Below are 19,673 nucleotides of genomic sequence, written 5' to 3' on the forward strand. Positions count from 1 at the left end.
ACAACAAGCTACCCAAAACTACTTATTTCTATTTTCTGTAACTGTTAAAGAAGCTGAATTTATAGTTAATACACTTCTGAAAAGGCAATACCTGATTGCAGATGAATTCACAGATTTTATGAATCTACCAAACATTTAAAGAAAAAATATCACCAATTATATACAACTTACTGGAAAAAATAGAGGGGTGTGTGTGTGTGTGTGTGTGTGCACACATGCATGCTCAGTCATGTCCGACTCCTTGCAATCCCATGGACTGTAGCCCACCAGGCTCCTCTGCCCATAGAACTTTCCAGACAAGAATCCTGGAATGGGGTGCCATTCCTTTCTCCTGGGGATCTTTCCAACCCAGGGGCTGAACCTGCATCTCTTAGGTCTCCTCCATTGGCAGGTGGACTCTTTTACCACTAGAGCCACTGGGAAGCCCTGAAGGAGAGATAATTGTCTCCAACTTGTTTATGAGACTAGCATTACACTGGGACCAAAAGTAGACAAAGACAGTAGCGCATAAACAGAAAGCTATGTTCAATAACCTCCATGGCAATAGACACGAAAATTCTCAACATAATATGCCAAATTGAAATAACAAAAGAAAAACTCTTAATATACCAAGAGAAAGTGGAATTAAACTCTGGAGTGCAATGATTCCCTGCAATGAAATCCCTGGTTCAATATTCAAATATCATCCAATGTAATCTACCATATTAATGTCTAAAGAAGAAAAAAATCCACATGATCATATTAACTGATGTAGAAATGTATATGATAAAATTCAACATTCATTAATGATAGAAATTCTCAACAACAAAAAATACAAGGAAACTTCCTCAATCTGATAAAAAAATACCTACTAAAAATCTATAACAAATATCTTATTGATGAAAGATTTCTGACTAAGAGTGATAACCAGGGAAGAGTTTCCTCTCTCATCATGTCTGCTCAACATCATACTAGAAATTCTAGTTAGTGCAATAAGAAAAAGAAATAAAAGGCATAGAGATTAGAAAGAAAGAAATAAACCTACCCCTACTCACTGATTATATGAATATCTGTGTAGAAAATCCCAAGGAATCTAAACCTCTTAGCACTGATATATGAGTTTAGTAACATCACAGAATACAAAGTCACAAACATCAGTAACTAGCAATAACTAGCAATGAATAATTGCAGATCCAAATGAAAACACATATACCTGTGCATGTGTGTGAGCACGCACACACACGCACACACACACACAATCATTTACAATAGCTTCAAATGAAATATTCAGGTATATATCAGATGGTGATTGCAGCCATGAAATTAAAAGATGCTTACTCCTTGGAAGGAAAGTTATAACCAACCTAGATAGCATATTCAAAAGCAGAGACATGACTTTGCCAACAAAGGTCCATCTAGTCAAGGCTACGGTTTTTCCAGTGGTTATGTATGGATGTGAGAGTTGGACTGTGAAGAAGACTGAGCGCTGAAGAATTGATGCTTTTGAACTGTGGTGTTGGAGAAGACTCTTGAGAGTCCCTTGGACTGCAAGGAGATCCAACCAGTCCATTCTAAAGGAGATCAGTGCTGGATGTTCACTGGAAGGACTGATGCTAAAGCTGAAACTCCAGTACTTTGGTCACCTGGTGTGAAGAGTTGACTCATTGGAAAAGACCCTGATGCTGGGAGGGACTGGGGGCAGGAAGAGAAGGGGACGCCAGAGGATGAGATGGCTGGATGGCATCACCGACTTGATGGACATGAGTTTGAGTGAACTCCGGGAGATGGTGATGGACAGGGAGGCCTGGCGTGCTGCAATTCATGGGGTCGCAAAGAGTCGGACACGACTGAGTGACTGAACTGAACTGAAACATGTATAGAACTTTTATGCAGAAAATTATAAAATGCTAATAAAACAAATCAAAGAAGATTTAAATATATGAAGAAGCATACTGTGTCTACCTAATACATAGAAAAAGATGTGTAAGTACACTCAACATTTTAAAGACTTCAATCCTCTAATTCATGTACAGACTTCATGTAATACCAATAAAAATCCTGGCAGAATATTTTTCAGATATAGATAAACTGATTCTATAAATATGTATGGGCAAGCAAAAAAAAAAAAAAGGACCAGAAATATTGAAAAAGGAGAATAAAGTTAGAGGAGTGACGCTTCCTAATTTTAAGACTTATTATAAAAGTGACATTGTCAAAAGGACAGGCGCATATTTCAATGGGACATAATACGGAATCTCCCACCCAGCATAAACCTCCCAAACCCACATAAACATTGCCTGCAGGTATTTGAAAAACATAAAAGCAATTCAATGATGAAAGAATAGTCTTTTCAAGAAATTATATTGGAAAGTCATTCATTCATTCTAAATAAATGAAACCCTGATCTGTTCTCCATCATTATAGTTTTGTCTTTTGGATAATGTCATATAAATGAAACCATACATACAATACATAACTTTTTGAGACCTGATCCTTTCATGCAAGTCATTGCATATATCAGTAGTTTGTTTTTAATTCCTGAATAGTATTTCATAATATTGATGTACTCCAGTTTTTTTAATCAAAGGACATTCGAGTTGTTTCCAGTTTTGGGCAACCATGAATGGAACTTCTATAAACATTTTACATAGAACTTTGTGTGAACACACATTTTCATTTCTTTGGGGCAGATTTTCTCAATCTGGACACTACTGAAATTTCGGACTAGCTATTTCTTTGTTTGGGGGGCTGTCCTGTGCACTTTAGAAGGCTTAGCAGCATCCCTGCTTCTACCCATTAGATTCTAGCAGTATTCAGACTACATTTCAGTTGTGACAATCAAAATATCCCTAAATCTAGCCCAATGTCCCCTGGGGGCAAAATCATTCCTGGTTGAGAACCAGCGCTCCAGGGTAAATACTTAGGAGCAGGACTGCTGGGTCATATGGCAAATGTGTTTCTAAATTTACAACAATCTGTCAAACTGTATTCCTGAGTGGTTGTGTCATTTTTATATCACCAACAATGTGATGTAAAATTTGCTTTGCACTCTCACCAGCACCTGGTACTGCCAGTATATTTTTTTTCTGACTTTCTTATAGGTATGTAGTGGTTTTAATTTTCATTTCCCTAATGGGGTTTACATGGTATTCTTCAAACTGAGAGGGTCCTGGTTTATTCCCTGCCTCCAAAGAGTATAGTGGTTGTTGAAAATCGATTGAAAATTTAAAGTAATTCCTCTCATTAATTTATCATAGAACTAATGCTTTCAAAGGTTTTCAGTATTTGGCGGAGGAGGAAAAGGGAGACCCAGGAAGACTGAGTTGGAAAATACCTTTCTGTACATTCACACAGAAAGACACCTGATGGCAAAGGTTGTTAACGAAGGCTCAGATCTGAAATGATACTCCCTTGAAACACATCCTGGCATTAGACTAGAAAACAAAGAGGCCTCATTCTATCACCCACAGAAAAGAGCAAGAACCCAATTCTCTATAAGAACAGAAAGAGGCTTCTGAGCTAAGGGGTAGAAGGAAAATCAGGGGCCAGGAGACCTGGGAGGCAGGACACCTGAATTTTAACTACAGCTCTTCCACTCAGCAGATTACCCTGGGCAAATAATTTTTATCCTGAATCCAAATTTCCTCATACTTTAAATAAGAATTATGACCTTTATCTCACAGGGTTACAGTGATGACAGAATGAGATAGTGTGTTTGGAAATGCACAGCATGCCTCAGGCAATTAATACATGTAGAGTTAATGAGTAAATCTTTTTCAGAGTCTGTAAAGGTGGAGTAAGAAGTTGGTTGAACATATTTAGTCTTTGGATTTCATATAATTGTTTTACTTCTAATTAGCCAACTTTGAGTGCCAGGAAGTTGATAGCTTTCTGTCTGATTTAACACCTTTCATGACATCATTCATATCATGAATTTAAAGATACCCAAACTATCCATCAAGGGTGAGACAGAATAAAGAAATATTCAGATATGCAAGGACTCAAAAAATTGCATCTTTCTTAAGGAGCTATAAAACTTGTCACAGCGTATTCTCTGGTAAACTGCAGGGTGCTGGATTCAGACAGGTCTCAGTCTGCATTCTAGTTCCACCAGTTACAAACCAGAGGTAAGTCAACTAATCTCTCAGAACATTAGTTTCCCAACATGTAAAGGAGGGTAATGCCTAATTTATAAAGTGGAGATGAAGTGTGTAAGGCAGTGGCACTTAGGTAGTATGTAAGGCAGATAGGTGTCCAGCAGAGGTTCATGGCTTTCTTTCTTCAATCCTCACTGCCCAAAACAATAAGCTATTTTTATGTTCCATTCCTACAGGTCAACGGTCTGGAGGTCAAGGTGCAGAGTATATATAAACTCGTGGGACATATAAACTCATGGAAGGGATTTGCTCTACAGTCAGAGACTCCTGAAAGCCCTTAAGGCTCCAACGTTTTCAAGACTCACAGGAATGAATTTCTAAAGGTGGAACATCAGACACTCAGATGAGCCAGTGTGAGTGTCATATCCACTACACTATGGACAGGGAGACGGACCATGGAAGGTCAGGGAAACCATACATTTCAGGTATTTGGGATAGGCCTTACAACATACCATATAGGCAGCAGGCATGCCAACTCACAGGCTGAATGTGACAATGTCTTAATAAACATTATGTTTATAGTCATAAAAGCTTCTTTCCACTTTCAAACCCATGATTTCACTGCCCAGTGCCAACAGAAATCAGAGAATGTGGCCGACTACTTTGATGACCACAAAGCCTTCTTGCTGTGTATTTGTCCCTTTGCAATGTGACAGTTGGACTATAAAGAAAGCTGAGCGCCGAAGAATTGATGCTTTTGAACTGTGGTGCTGGAGAAGACTCTTGAGAATCCCTTGGACTGCAAGGAGATCCAACCAGTCCATCCTAAAGGAGACCAGTCCTGGGTATTCATTGGAAGGATCGATGCTGAGGCTGAAACTCCAATACTTGGCCACCTCATGCGAAGAGCTGACTCATTGGAAAAGACCCTGATGCTGTGAGGGATTGGGGGCAGGAGGAGAAGGGGAGGACAGAGGATGAGATGGCTGAATGGCATCACCAACTCCATGCACATGGGTTTGGGTGGACTCTGGGAGTTGGTGATGGACAGGGAGGCCTGGTGTGCTGCAGTTCATGGGGTCACAAAGAGTTGGACACGACTGAGTGACTGAACTGAATGGGACTTTGCCCCTCCTTTTATTAAGGATGGAGTCTATCTGCCCAGAGGCTGGCTCAGCCATGGGACTTGCTTTGGCCAATGTTTCCACGGGACATTAGTAAACTTGATGCAAGTAGAGGCTTGAGCTGAACCTCCGCAGTAGGCTGCCCCCTCTTATTGCCCTGATCCATACTGTAAGGGTCTTGAGCCTTCTCAAGGATGAAATCTAGATGGAGGCTCAGCAAGAGCCAGAGTTGTGAATCAGGCCATCTTGGATGGTCCTGCACCACCCAGACTAACTGCCAGATGCTGCAGCCCCAGGAGAGGCTCCAGAAAATTCCAGAGCAGAATGCTGACTCCAGAACAGGAACAAATCCAGTGTCTCTGTGTTAAGCCACCCAGTTTTGGTGTGGTTTACTCCACCACCATGGAAAACCGATACAGCCCAGCAGGGACCTTACTACCAAATGCATTTTACATCTGAACAACAAAGATGGTCCAGGAGCTTGGGAGACATGCCCAAGATCATGCACCCAGTCTGGGACTCTTAATCCATGACATCTGAGTCTGGGCGTCTGGTTGGGATCCACCAGGAAGACCCCTTGCTTAGTTCTCAGTTGCCATTAAACCAGATGAAGCACCCAGAGGTCGTCACTAACTGCTTTCATAGATTTTACCAGTTGTATAACAAGTAATGGATTCCTCCCATTGCACACACACCCTCTTCCCCCAGAGTGTCTGTAGTGGGGGTTGGGGCTGCATGTGCCAGGGGGTGATGGGCAACTTCACTCCAACACTGGTTTCCATGCAGACCCGCATGACTTGGGGTGGAGTTATTTTCCTCTCTCTCCCATGTCTTCTTTTCCTTCTGGGGACCAGCCCTCTTACCCATGGCCCCACTAGCAGCTCTGGTGATGGGCAAGCTGAGTTCACCTTTGCTGAGGGGACTGCAAACTCCAGCAGCAGCCCTTTTGGAGGTAGCACTTCACAGGAGGTAGCACTTCACAAGTCTCTGGAGGTGCAGTAAGTAGCACAGAATGTCTGATTTCTCTTGCTTTAGCCACAAGAAACAGACATGTCGTGATTTGCGAGTAGGAGCATGAGAAAGAATGGGTCCTGTAGCTTTGAGTGCGCCTGCGCGGAAGCCCCCGCCTCTGCCTGGCCTCGCTCTCACAGCTCTCCCCGCATCTGCATCTACTGATACAGTTGCCATTCAGGCTTTCTCACGCATCTGAACTCGGCAGAGAGCTCATACTGGTCTTGCCTTCCTGGGGTCTGGGAGAGCGTCCTCCCTGTGGTCACCAGTTCTACACAGCCTATCCATGATGGCTCTCTGGCTGATGGTTCGCCCTGCCTGGACCCCAACCTGGTGTCCAGCCTTCTCTCTGAGTGAGTCGTGGACACGCCTCCCTACCTCCAGTGTCTCCTGCTGGGGCTCCACCAGTAAGCCTTGGGATTGGCCTCTGCGAGTCTTGCGGGAAGAAGGCAGGAGGTTGGTCAAGTGCATCCTTGAGTCTGACCCTTGCTCCCTTCCGACCTCTTCAGATGTTTAACCTGGTTCTTTCTGGGAAAAACTGCCGGGCCAGTGTCCATGCTGGGAGCAGCAGTGCAGGGTCTGTTCCCATCTGTCCTGGGGCCGGAGGGCCAGGGTCTGGGCAGGAGTGGGGCTGTACATGTCACTCACCATGGGGCCAGGCTCCAGCATGATGCTTACCTGCTCTGGAACCCTCTGGCCCAAGTTTCATGGACGTTACTTTAAAAGACCACCACTGTTGCCTGGTGGCCCAGTGGTTAGGATTCCAGCAGCAGCCTGAAGCTTCAGAGCCTGGAGAGCGCGTGGGCAGCTTGGGCCCTCCCCAGGCTGGCTGGACAGTGAGTCCCCCATGCCTGAGCTCATGAGGTGCACACGGTGACTGTGTCCACTTTCTCCCAAACACCCAGCAGGGTCCTGTCATCCCCTACCACCTGCCCTGCGTCCTTGGTAGAATCTAAGATCTGAAGGCAGGAGTCCTCCTTGTGTCGTCCCCAGCTTGGGGGTCCCACATCCCCCCATCACCTCCCATGCTGTCAGGGGGAGGGCTGGGGCAGCACTTACCCCCCACCCGAGCCGCCGTTCTTGCTGAAGTGTGTGCGTGGCTCGCTGGAGGCCAGCTTCAGCAGCTCCGTCCATTCCCGCTCCCACTCCTCCTCCGTGTACACCAGCCCTGACTGGCACGAAGGGGGGTGGGTTAGGAGGTGGCGTCCACCTCTTCAGCCCTGCACCCACATCAGTCTGGCTGAGACCAACTTCCCGGCTTGGTCAGCCTGGGGTGAGCACTGTTAGTGGCCAAGGACCGTCAGCATTTGCTCTGGACAGAATTTGTTCAGAACCCCCAACCTCCAACCTCTATGCTGTCAGAAGTGCACTCAGCAACAGTGGTCATTCTCAGGGATTCCAAGGAACCTGCACACGTACTGGGCTGGGTGCCAACCACTGACATGTGTGCAGGGACCTGGGCAGACCCATCTTTAAGGGCTTCCATGCCAGCAAAGGGCCAGTGCTCACTAAGGTTCTGGGATAAGCATTCTCTTTGGACTGAGCTCACACCCTGGGGCTGGGGCCATGCCAGGGCCAATCAGCGGCTGCATCGGCAGTGACCTGACAGGTGACTACCTAACCCCCCGTTCAGGTTGGGGCAGCCTTGTGAGTGAGGGTAGGTGGTTTCCATAATCACACCAGGACAGGTGAGGGGTGGACGTCTGGTCACTGCGGGCAGGGGCTGACTGTTGCAATGGGTTCCTCTTTAGTGGGTTTGAGTAGGGATGGAGCCATTGCTGCCGCATCTCATAAGACAGACTTGACATTGGGGCCCCAAAGAGGACCCCATCTTGGCCTTGGCTGCACCCTGGCACGGTCCCGGCTCTGCCATGCTGACAGGTACCCACCTCCTTGTTCTGCTGTGTCTGCTGCCACCTCCACCTTCGCTTCAGGGCCTCCCTCTCGGCCCCTGTCCTCATCATGGTGTAGAGAGCTTTCCGCAAAACCAGGTCCCGGTCGTGAAAGCCCCACATTCCTGCAGCCAGGAGGTCCGTGAGTAGACGAGAGAGGAAAGATGTGAAAGTAAAGTGAACGCGTTAGTCTCTCAGTCGTGTCCGACTCTTTGCGATGCCATGGCCTGTAACCCGCCAGGCTCCTCTGTCCATGGAATTCTCCAGGTAAGAAAACTGGAGTGCATAGCCATTCCCTTCTCCAGTGGATCTTCCTGACCCCAGGATTGAACTCAGGTCCCCTGCTCTGCAGGTAGATTCTTTATCTTCTGAGCCACAAGAAAATATGTGAGGAAGGGGCAAAACAGGAGGAGTTGAGACCACCACCACCTACCAGTCCTGGCCCCCACAACTTTGTGAACAGATAATGCAGTAGCGAGATATTCAGTTCTCTCGATCAGCAAGCAGCTCCCCTCTGCCCTCCCTCCTGATGTTTCCTGCAGATGCAGGCATGGAATGAAGGAGCACAGCCCCTTCTTAAAGCAACAGCCATTTCACTAAGTCTCGGGGGCCCTTCCCAGGCTGCCCTCAACCTCTCAAGGTTTGTTCTGAGGGATGTAATGTTTGTGGTTCTGACCTTGTGTTGGAGTGGGAGAGAGCCTGTGGGGACGGTGGATTATGGTCCTCATGCAGGGCCCCAAGGCAGGATGGCAGTCAGACCCCAGTTTCATCAAGGGTCTGCTGCATCCAGTATCTGTAGCCCTGAGGCATCTCTGTACATATCTGGGCCCCGGGAGAGCACCTGCTTCTGAGGGAAGTGCCCCACCTGGCCCAGGGGTCATAAGAACAACCCAGCATCTCTGAGCACATCCTTGGGGAAGCTCAGAAGTGGTTAAGAAACCCAATCAATGGAAGAAGCGCCAAGAGAGATGCAGCTCTGGCTACAGGGAGAGACTAGGGAAATTTATTCATTCATTTGTTCATTTGTTTAACTGAATACTATTAATTCCACTTAATTCCATACTAATTTTACAGTAAGGGTGAGGCGCCATTCTAAGTGATGGGAATACCCACAGCAGCAACTAGGGCAGACTAAATTCCTAAAATCTCATGGAGTCCACACTGAGGGGAAGGGAGGGGAGGCAGCCATAGAATTAACATGTAACACACTATGTTGCAGGCAGTGGCAATGTAAGGGGAGATGAAGCAGGCTAAGAGGACAGAGTGCTGGGTGGTTTGGTCAGAGTGTGAGTGGAGACATTGGGGCAAAGACATGAGTGGTTAGGGACAGGGTTGAGTCACCATCCCAGGTGGAGGAAAAGGTCAGGGCCAACCCCAAGGGGCCCCATGTGGTGTACTAGGGAGGGGAGGGTGTCTGCAGTTGGGATGGAAGGGGCAAGGTAGAGAGTGCAAAGGTGGGCTTTGAAGTGAGCTGGGACCCTCTGGAGAGCTTTTGGAGAGCAGTGACCCACAGTGACTGATGATCAAAGGCTCAGTCTGGCTGCACATCCTTTTGTGCAAAGACATGAGATAACAGGGGCCTGCTGTGGGCTTTCTGGTCGTCTTTTTCTGCAGTCTTTTTCTACAGACAGAGGAAGATGGCCATCAATGCTCCTTTTATGAACTGGCCGAGCTGAGCTTTCTCATCCCTCCGATCTGCCTGCAGCCTCCTCCCAGGCAGGGCAAGTCCCGGGTCCAGTCTACTCATCATGGCTCCTTGTCTGGGTCTCTTGTGCAGAGAATCTCCTTGTCCCACACGTTTGCCCACAAGCCTGACCCCAGGATTACTGTCATTTCTATGCGTGCCCCACACCCTAGGTCAATGGCAGGGCTGGTCAGCAGGTCCAGTAAGCACTGCTGGTGAGTGTAGAGTGGCCACTTTGAGCAGACTTGCTTGTACATAGCTTAGCAATTTGAGTACCAAGGGGAAACAAAGTACTGGGAGGAAAGAATCAACCCGCCGTGAGTCCCAGGTTCAGTCTCAGCCCAGCCTCTCACAGCAGGAGCAAGGGCCACCTGCAGGAGGCTTTCTGCTCCCAGGCAGAACTGGGGGGCCTGCTGTGCTACTGTGAGACACCTGCCATCAGTCAGGACCACGGTGGCGTGTGACCACCTGGCTTGTGGCCTTGTCCACCTGTGGTCATGACGGGGGCAGTGCCTGTGTACACTGAGTGTTAGAAAGACAAAGGCATTCCCGTGCCTGAGACTTTGCAAGGAGGAGAGATGTCTTCTTTTGTAATTTTTCTCTAGGTTTGATACAGAATAAGGTGAAATAAGTTCCATAAGAGAGGGATACTGAATATTTTATGATGGAATAAGACATAACTTGCAAAACATGTTTTTGAAGAATAGCGTGAAAAATTCAATTTACAATTTTAAGGGGAAAATATTGGATTCCAAACCGTGAACACTGTGAGATCCTAATTTCACTGGAAGTATATACAAACATGTGGAAGACAATATACCAAAATATTAAAAGCAGACATCGCTGGGCAGTGGAATTGCTGATTGTTATTTTACTATGCTGAATGGGAGTCAACAGACAGGAATGAGTTAATACTGAAACAGAAAGGGGGCAGTGGGTGGGTGCCCTTGTTTTCCCTATCACCCTTGGTCAAGCCTAAGGAGCATGGAATGTTTCCTTTGCACTTGGGCTCCATCCTCCTTTGGGTATCTCGGGGCCCGTCCCAGACGCCCTGCATTTCCCTCGAACACTTTTCGGGCTCAGCTCAGCCCACCTCTTACAGAACAGACCTCTCACTACAGGTCTGAAGTGAGGTCTGGGGCATCCTTGCTCTGGGTCACAGCATTGAGTTAAGGTCATGTTTACCTGGGGAGGTGAGTTTGACCAACAAGGACCATATTCTTGTTGGAGGGGCCCATCCCTGGAGAGGGTCCTCAGACTGCAGGAGTAATAAGGCACCACCAGCTATGATGCTGGGGTCCTTGGCACAAATCCAGTCCTGCATGTGTATGTAAGCCTGGGTCCAGAGGGGTTACATGGTCTTCCAGAAAGTGTACTGTGACCTTCTGCCGTCCAAACATTGCCGCCCACACCTGTGCATTTGCTGGTGTCGCTTTTTGCAACCAGGAAGCTCACATCTGTTGGAAGAGTTTGCTGACCTCTCTGCAGTATATTCTGACTGTGCTGATCTCTGTATTACTTACCCATGTCTGTCTTTTTGTCAGTCTAAGTGCATCAGCTGCAGTCAGCGTGGTGGCTGCAGATCTACCCAGCCTCACGCACTGTCCCACAGACTTTCTGCTCAAGCTCAACAGGGCTCAGCCCTGATCCCAAACACCGTTATTACCTGACTTTCCACTTTATCCGTGTGTTCTCCCGGCCTGGAGGGTCTTATTTATATTCTTTCAAGTTCTTCAAGCCTCAGGAAAATCTCAGCTCCTCCAGGAAGTCCTCTTTGATTGCTCTAGACCCCGATGTCTACTGCCCATCCCTGCAGGTCTGCTCAGGCCTCCTTCTATCAGGACAGATCTTTTCTCATGTGCGCTCTATGCCCCTACCAGGCCTGCCAGCTGCTTGACAAGAAGGCTGGGGGTTGCTGGCTCCATCCCTTGGGGATCTTTTCAGTTGACAGTGATGCACGTCGCTCTACTTAGTATAAGATTGTCCTCTAATGATACACAGAGAAGGCCTGGGCACTGCCACCCTCTGTCTACACTGCAGGGCTTACCCAGTGAGGCCGCATGTAAAAGGCAGTTCCCGTCCCCTGTCGTGGCCAAAGGAAGAAGCCGTTTACAGCTCGTGCACACGGTGGACCACCAATTCAGGCGACCTGGAACAGAAGCTCATGTTTAGAATCCCAGGACAAACACGGATGTATGCTAAGTAAACTGTAATATCAGTGGGTGATTTTCTAGAGGATTCTAGAGAACTTCAGTGGTGAGGCGGAGGGTTATGGGTGTGTGTGCTCAGCTGGTCAGTCGTGTTCAATTTTGCAACCCCATGGACTGTAGCCTGTTGGCTTCTCTGTCCATGGGATTTTTCAGGGAAGAATACTCGAGTGGGTTTCCATTTCCTCCTTCAGATGATCTTCCTGACCCAGGGTTTGAACCTGAGTCTACTGCGGCTCCTGCACTGGCAGGTGGATTCTTTACCACTGAGCCACCAGCGTGATGGCTACTTATGCTCAGACAAAACATAGATATTTTTCCTTTTAAGATAAAAAATAGCCAAATCCTTCCATCAGTTAACAAGAAACTCAAGATTAAAGCCTTCTCTTCTTGAATCTGGGAACATATTTTACACAAAATATAAAATTTTTGTGTAATTTCCTCGAACACAATTTCTCTTCCCAAAAGTTATTTTAAAAAATCATTCTTTGTTGATGCATACATACCTTTGAGAGTATGGTTAAATTTAATTTTTTAAAATTGATGTATAGCTGATGTACAATGCTCCCAGTATACAGCAAGGTGGTTCAGTTATACATACATACATATACCTATGGTTTTTCAGATTATTTTCCATCATAGGTTATTACCTATTCAAAGATATTGAATATATTTTCCTGTGTTATACAGTGGGTCTTTATTGTTTATCTATTTTACACATAGTAATGTGTATTTGTTAATCCCAAACTCCTAATTTATCCCCCTCTTTCCCCTTTGATAACTATAAATTTGTCTTTTCTGTGTCTGTAGGCCTATTTCTTGGAGAAGGCAATGGCACCCCACTCCAGTACTCTTGCCTGGAAAATCCCATGGATGGAGGAGCCTGGTAGGTAGGCTGCAGTCCATGGGGTCACTAAGAATCGGACACGACTGAGCGACTTCACTTTCACTTTTCACTTTCATGCATTGGAGAAGGAAATGGCAACCCACTCCAGTATTCTTGCCTGGAGAATCCCAGGGACGGGGTAGCCTGGTGGGCTGCCATCTATGGGGTCGCACAGAGTCGGACACGACTGAAGCGACTTAGCAGCAGCAGCAGGCCTATTTCTGTTTTGTAAATAAGTTCTTTGTATCTTTTTTTTTTGGAGAAGGAAATGGAAACACATTCTAGTATTCTTGCCTGGAAAATCTCATGGACAGAGGAGCCTGGTAGGCTACACTCCATGGGGTCGCAAAGAATTGGACACGACTGAGCGACTTCACTCACTCACTATCATTTTTTTTAGATTCCACATATCAGTGATATCATGTGATATTTGTCTTTTTCTCTCTGACTACATTTAATTTTATACATCAAACCACTGTAGGTATTTTGGTAGAGTCATATTAAATTTCATTAACACATCTTGAGACTTTTGCTTCCAGGAAAACAGAGTAGACATCTTCTCCCCCTACTGTTTCTATTAAGTACAACTAAAACCCTTGGACATTATGTATAAAACAGCATGGGCAGACTGAAAGGTGGAGAGAAGGCAGACTGGTTAAGAAACTCAAGACCTGAGCTCAACCTGGTGGTAAGTGCCCTGGGTTCCTCTTTGGCTCACAAACCCCAGATTAGATGCTAGAGAAGGTGACAGTCTGGAAATAATGGAAATCATTAAAAAAAAAAAAATGATGCTCTCTCTAGACAGAATACCAAGAGAGGGTTAGTTGAGCCTGACAGCCACAGCTTAGAAATAGCCACTCTATTCCAGCTGTATCTGCAGAACGAACTGTAGCCCTCCTACCACTCAACTAGCAGAGTGGGGAGCAGAGACTTTATCCTTGCCAGGCTGCAATGAGTCCCTCTCTACCCCTCCCCCACTGCCAGGTGGTGCAGAGTCAGGACTTCAACCCTGCTGGATGGTAATGGGGAGTCCACCCCCACCCCAACTGAGAACACATGGGGAGCCTGGACTTTCACCCCCATCAGAGGGTGATGAGGTCCCCCACCACCATCCAGCAGTACCAAGAAGTTCACCCCACATTAGGTGTCAGCAGAGGCAGCTTGGAAAACCTGTACATGCAACACAAATATCGCATATTAATGCATATATATGAACTCTAGAGAAATGGGACTGACGAGCACTACCATGTGTAAAATAGACAGCCAGTGGGAAGCTACTATATAACATAGGGAGCCCAGCCTACCCCACACCCGAGGCAAGGGGCGCCGGCCGGGAGGAGCAACCCCACGTCCAAGGAGCAGTGGCTGCTCGGGCGCAGGAGGGCCTAGAGGAGCTATCCCATGTTGAAGGTCAGGAAGGGCAGCGGTGAGGAGATACCCCTCGTCCAAGGTTAGGAGCAACGGCTGCGCTTTGCTGGAGCAGCCGTGAAGAGATACCCCACGCCCAGGGTAAGAGAAACCCAAGTAAGATGGTAGGTGTTGCAAGAGGGCATCAGAGGGCAGACACACTGAAACCATATGCACAGCAAACTAGTCAATCTAATCACACTAGGACCACAGCCTTGTCTAACTCAATGAAACTAAGCCATGCCCGTGGGGCAACCCAAGACGGGCAGGTCATGGTGGAGAGATCTGACAGAATGTGGTCCACTGGAGAAGGGAATGGCAAACCACTTCAGTATTCTGGCCTTGAGAACCCCATGAACAGTATGAAAAGGCAAAATGATAGGATACTGAAAGAGGAACTCCCCAGGTCAGTAGATGCCCAATACGCTACTGGAGATCAGTGGAGAAATAACTCCAGAAAGAATGAAGGGATGGAGCCAAAGCAAAAACAATACCCAGCTGTGGATGTGACTGGTGATAGAAGCAAGGTCCGATGCTGTAAAGAGCAATATTGCATAGGAACCTGGAATGTCAGGTCCATGAATCAAGGCAAATTGGAAGTGGTCAAACAAGAGATGGCAAGAGTGAACGTCAACATTCTAGGAATCAGCGAACTGAAATGGACTGGAATGGGTGAATTTAAATCAGATGACCATTATATCTACTACCGCGGGCAGGAATCCTTCAGAAGAAATGGAGTAGCCATCATGGTCAACAAAAGAGTCCGAAATGCAGTACTTGGATGTAATCTCAAAAACGACAGAATGATCTCTGTTCATTTCCAAGGCAAACCATTCAATATCATAGTAATCCAAGTCTATGCCCCAACCAGTAATGCTGAAGAAGCTGAAGTTGAACGGTTCTATGAAGACCTACAAGACCTTCTAGAACTAACACCCAAAAAAGATGTCCTTTTCATTATAGGGGACTGGAATGCAAAAATAGGAAGTCAAGAAATACCTGGAGTACCAGGCAAATTTGGTCTTGGAATACGGAATGAAGCAGGGCAAAGGCTAATAGAGTTTTGCCAAGAAAATGCACTGGTCATAGCAAACACCCTCTTCCAACAACACAAGAGAAGACTCTACACATGGACATCACCAGATGGTCAACACCGAAATCAGATTGATTATATTCTTTGAGCCAAAGATGGAGAAGCTCGATACAGTCAACAAAAACAAGACCAGGAGCTGACTGTGGCTCAGATCATGAACTCCTTATTGCCAAATTCAGACTTGAATTGAAGAAAGTAGGGAAAACCACTAGACCATTCAGGTATGACCTAAATCAAATCCCTTATGATTATACAGTAGAAGTGAGAAATAGATTTAAGGACCTAGATCTGATAGATAGAGTGCCTGATGAACTATGGAATGAGGTTCGTGACACTGTACAGGAGACAGGGATCAAGACCATCCCCATGGAAAATGCGAAAAAGCAAAATGGCTGTCTGGGGAGGCCTTACAAATAGCTGTGAAAAGAAGAGAAGCAAAAAGCAAAGCAGAAAAGGGAAGATAAAAGCATCTGAACACAGAGTTCCAAAGAATAGCAAGAAGATATAAGAAAGCCTTCCTCAGCAATCAATGCAAAGAAATAGAGGAAAACAACAGAATGGGAAAGACTAGAGATCACTTCAAGAAAACTAGAGATACCAAGGGAACATTTCATGCAAAGATGGGCTCGATAAAGGACAGAAATGGTATGGACCTAACAGAAGCAGAAGATATCAAGAAGAGGTGGCAAGAATACACAGAAAAACTGTACAAAAAAGATCTTCACAACCCAGATAATCACGATGGTGTGATCACTGACCTAGAGCCAGACATCCTGGAATGTGAAGTCAAGTGGGCCTTAGAAAGCATCACTACGAACAAAGCTAGTGGAGGTGATGGAATTCCAGTTGAACTATTTCAAATCATAAAAGATGATGCTGTGAAAGTGCTGCACTCAATATGCCAGCAAATCATTTCCAATCATTTAAAAAAGTTATAACATCAATCATGTAGAAACTCCTCCACAGAATAGAAACAGAGGATAGACTTTACAACTCTTTTTATGAGACTAAACTAATCTTCATATTAAAAGATAATGTGAACATTACAGGAAACAAAAGATTAATATTTCTCATGAACATAGATGTCAAAATCCTAATCAAAACACTAGCAAATCAAATTTAGTGATACACAAAAGCAATGATACCGTAACTAAATGAGGTTTGAGGTTTACTCCAGGAATGTATGAGTGGGTAACCATTTGAAAATCAATCAATATAACCCACCAATATACAGAAAAAAAGAGGAAAATCACATGATCACTTTAAAGGATAAAGAAAAAGCATTCGATAACTTTCAACATCATTTATGAAAGATAAAAACTTAGCAAACTGGGAATGGAAGGTAACTACCTTAATCTCATATGTATTATAGTATCTACAAAAATGCTGCAGCTAATATCATATTTACTGGTGAAATAGTACATTTCCCTCTGAGATTGGAAATTAGTCAAGGATATCTGCTATTAACTCTCCAATTCAAAAATTTCCTGGAAGACCTATACAATGTAGTAAGACAAAAAGAACCTACCCCCACTCCAATTGGAAAGGAAAAAATAAAACTATCATTCTTTGTTTTTTATAGATCATGGACCTAGAAAGTCCAACAAATTCTGTAAGCTACTAGAGTTTATAAATAAATTTAGAAAGGTTCTAGAATACAAGATTAATAAATAACAATAAAGTGTATTTCTATATTTCAGCTGTTGCTGGCACTTTAAGAGCGTTTCTTTACAATACAACAAAATACATAAAATGCATAATCTAATGAATAATGTTCAAAACCTTTACTTTGAAAATTAAAAAATATTTGTGAAGGAGTTAAGGAACATGTCATGTTCATTGATTAGTAAATTTAATATTGCGAAGATATAAATTTCTCTCACTTGATCTTTAGATTAATTTATATGGAATTAACATATATTCCATATTAAATATATAATTATTCTATATAGCATATATACACATTAATTTATGTAGAAATGTAAAGGCTGAGAATAGCATAGACAAATCCTAAGAAGAAAAATGAAGCTGGAGGACTTATACCCCATGATATGACTTACGAAACTATGGTCATCTTGTATTAAGGACAGATGCACTAAAGGAACAAAACAGAGTCCAAATCAGACCCTCACATATAGAATCACCTGCTTTATCTCAAATGTTACCTTGCAGTACAGCAGAGAAAAATGGTTTCAATAACGGTACCAGGGTAGGTATGTAAACATATGGGAAAATGGACTTTCACCACATGTCACACCACATGTAAAAGCCATTTTTTAGGTGGGTTGTAGATTTGTGAAAGAAAGAATTTTTACAGAAACCTGGGGTAGGCAATGATTTCTTAAACCAAAATAGAAGTTTTGAAAAAAGAGGAAAAAAAGGTAAATTGAACTACTTTAGCATTGGATCATCTGTTCATTAAAGTGTATCAGTCAGTAAAAGGACAGCCCATAGAGTGGGTGAAGGTATTTGTAATACACATCTGATAAAGGACTTATATTCATAATGTATAAGGAATTCCCACAAATCAAACAAGAAGATGAAGGTTAAAAAGGGGAGGGAGGAGGGTTCAGGATGGGGAACACATGTATACCTGTGGCTGATCCAATTCGATATTTGGCAAAACTAATACAATATTGTAAAGTTTAAAAATAAAATAAAATTAAAAAAAAAAAAGGGGGCAAAAAACCTGAAAAGGTGTCCAGTGAAAGAGGATAACCAATGCACAGTAACATGAAAAGATATTCAACTTCATTAGCCATCAGAAAATAAAAATTAAAGCCACTATGGGACATACATCCAACACAGTGAGTAAAATGGAAAGACAAAAAATACAGAACATCCAGAACTTTCAACAGTGGAAGAGTCAGTTGGTACAACCATTTCAGTAAAGTATTTGGAAAACTATTATAAAGCTGAACATATGTAAATCCTATAACCCAGCAATACTGTAATAGGGAAGAGGCTCTGTATTTTAAGTTAATCACTAAAGGGATGTTACCTATAAATTACACATAATGGCCCATCTCCAGAAACCCTGCCTCCCAGGTAATGAGCATTAAGCTAAAATACCTTTATTTAGCTAACAGGAAATATTTTGACCTGGCCCACCTGTGAAAGACTGCAGAGAGGAAGAAATTAACATATTTCCTCCGGAAGCTGATGGGAACAAGGAAGTGTTTGACTTTACTCCCTCCCCTTTTTCGTGCAAAAGGAACTTGAATTCTAACTCAGGCAAGATGGTTCTTTGGGACACAAGTTCACCACCTTCTCAGTTTGCTGGCTTTCCAAATAAAGTCCTTATTCCTGGTAAAACAACTCAACTCTCAGTTTATTAGTCTGTTGTGCTGTGAACAGAATGAACTTGGATTCCATAACAATACCATTCCTAGGTATGTATCTTCAAAAACATATTCCTGTGTTTATTGAAAACATGTACAAGAATGTTCATAGTGCATCAGTTCAGTTCAGTTGCTCAGTCGTGTCTGACTCTTTGCGACCCCATGGACTGCATCACACCAGACTTCCCTGTCCATCACCAGCTCCTGGAGTTTACTCAAACTCATGTCCACTGAGTTGGTGATGACATCCAGCCATCTCATCCTCTGTCATCCCTTTCTCCTTCTGCCTTCAATCTTTCCCAGCATCAGGGTCTTTTCCAATGAGTCAGTTCTTCGCATCAGCTGGCCAAAGTATTGGAATTTCAGCTTCAGCATCAGTCCTTCCAATGAATATTCAGGACTGATTTCCTTTAGGATGGACTGGTTGGATCTCCTTGCTGTCCAAGTGACTCTCAGGAGTTTTCTCCAACACCACAGTTCAAAGGCATCAATTCTTCAGCATTCAGCTTTCTTTACAGTCCAACTCTCACATCCATACATGACTACTGGAAAAACCATAGCTTTGACTAGGTGAGCCTTTGTGGGCAAAGTAATGTCTCTGCTTTTTAATATGCTGTCTATGTTGGTCATAACTTTTCTTCCAAGGAGCAAACATCTTTAAATTTCATGGCCGCAGTCACCATCTGCAGTGATTTTGGGGCCCCCAAAAATAAAGTCTGTTACTGTTTCCATTGTTTCCTCATCTATTTGCCATGAAGTGATGGGACCAGATGCCATAATCTTAGTTTTCTGAATGTTGAGCTTTAAGCCAACTTTTTCACTCTCCTCTTTCACTTTCATCAAGAGGATCTTTAGTTCTTCCTTGCTTTCTGCCATAAGGGTGGTGTCATCTGCATATCTGAGGTTATTGATATTTCTCCCGGAAATCTTGATTCCAGTTTGTGCTTCATCC

The 19,673-nt window shown here is 44.4% G+C and overlaps 1 protein-coding gene across 7 annotated transcripts in view; it reads right to left on the reverse strand.

The window, feature by feature from the left end:
• OTUD7A (OTU deubiquitinase 7A) overlaps positions 1–19,673 on the reverse strand; it is a 388,360-nt gene that overhangs the window by 36,894 nt on the left and 331,793 nt on the right. For all 7 annotated transcript variants that reach the window (XM_045163703.1, XM_045163707.1, XM_045163704.1 and 4 more), the window contains 3 exons: positions 11,835–11,936; positions 8,101–8,228; positions 7,271–7,383 (listed from right to left, as the gene is read on the reverse strand). In XM_045163703.1, coding sequence (XP_045019638.1) covers positions 7,271–7,383; positions 8,101–8,228; positions 11,835–11,936 — 343 coding nt within the window. The remainder of the gene's footprint in view (positions 1–7,270; positions 7,384–8,100; positions 8,229–11,834; positions 11,937–19,673) is intronic.

The sequence above is a fragment of the Bubalus bubalis genome, chromosome 20 (genome assembly GCF_019923935.1).
Source record: "Bubalus bubalis isolate 160015118507 breed Murrah chromosome 20, NDDB_SH_1, whole genome shotgun sequence".
NCBI lineage: Eukaryota > Metazoa > Chordata > Mammalia > Artiodactyla > Bovidae > Bubalus > Bubalus bubalis.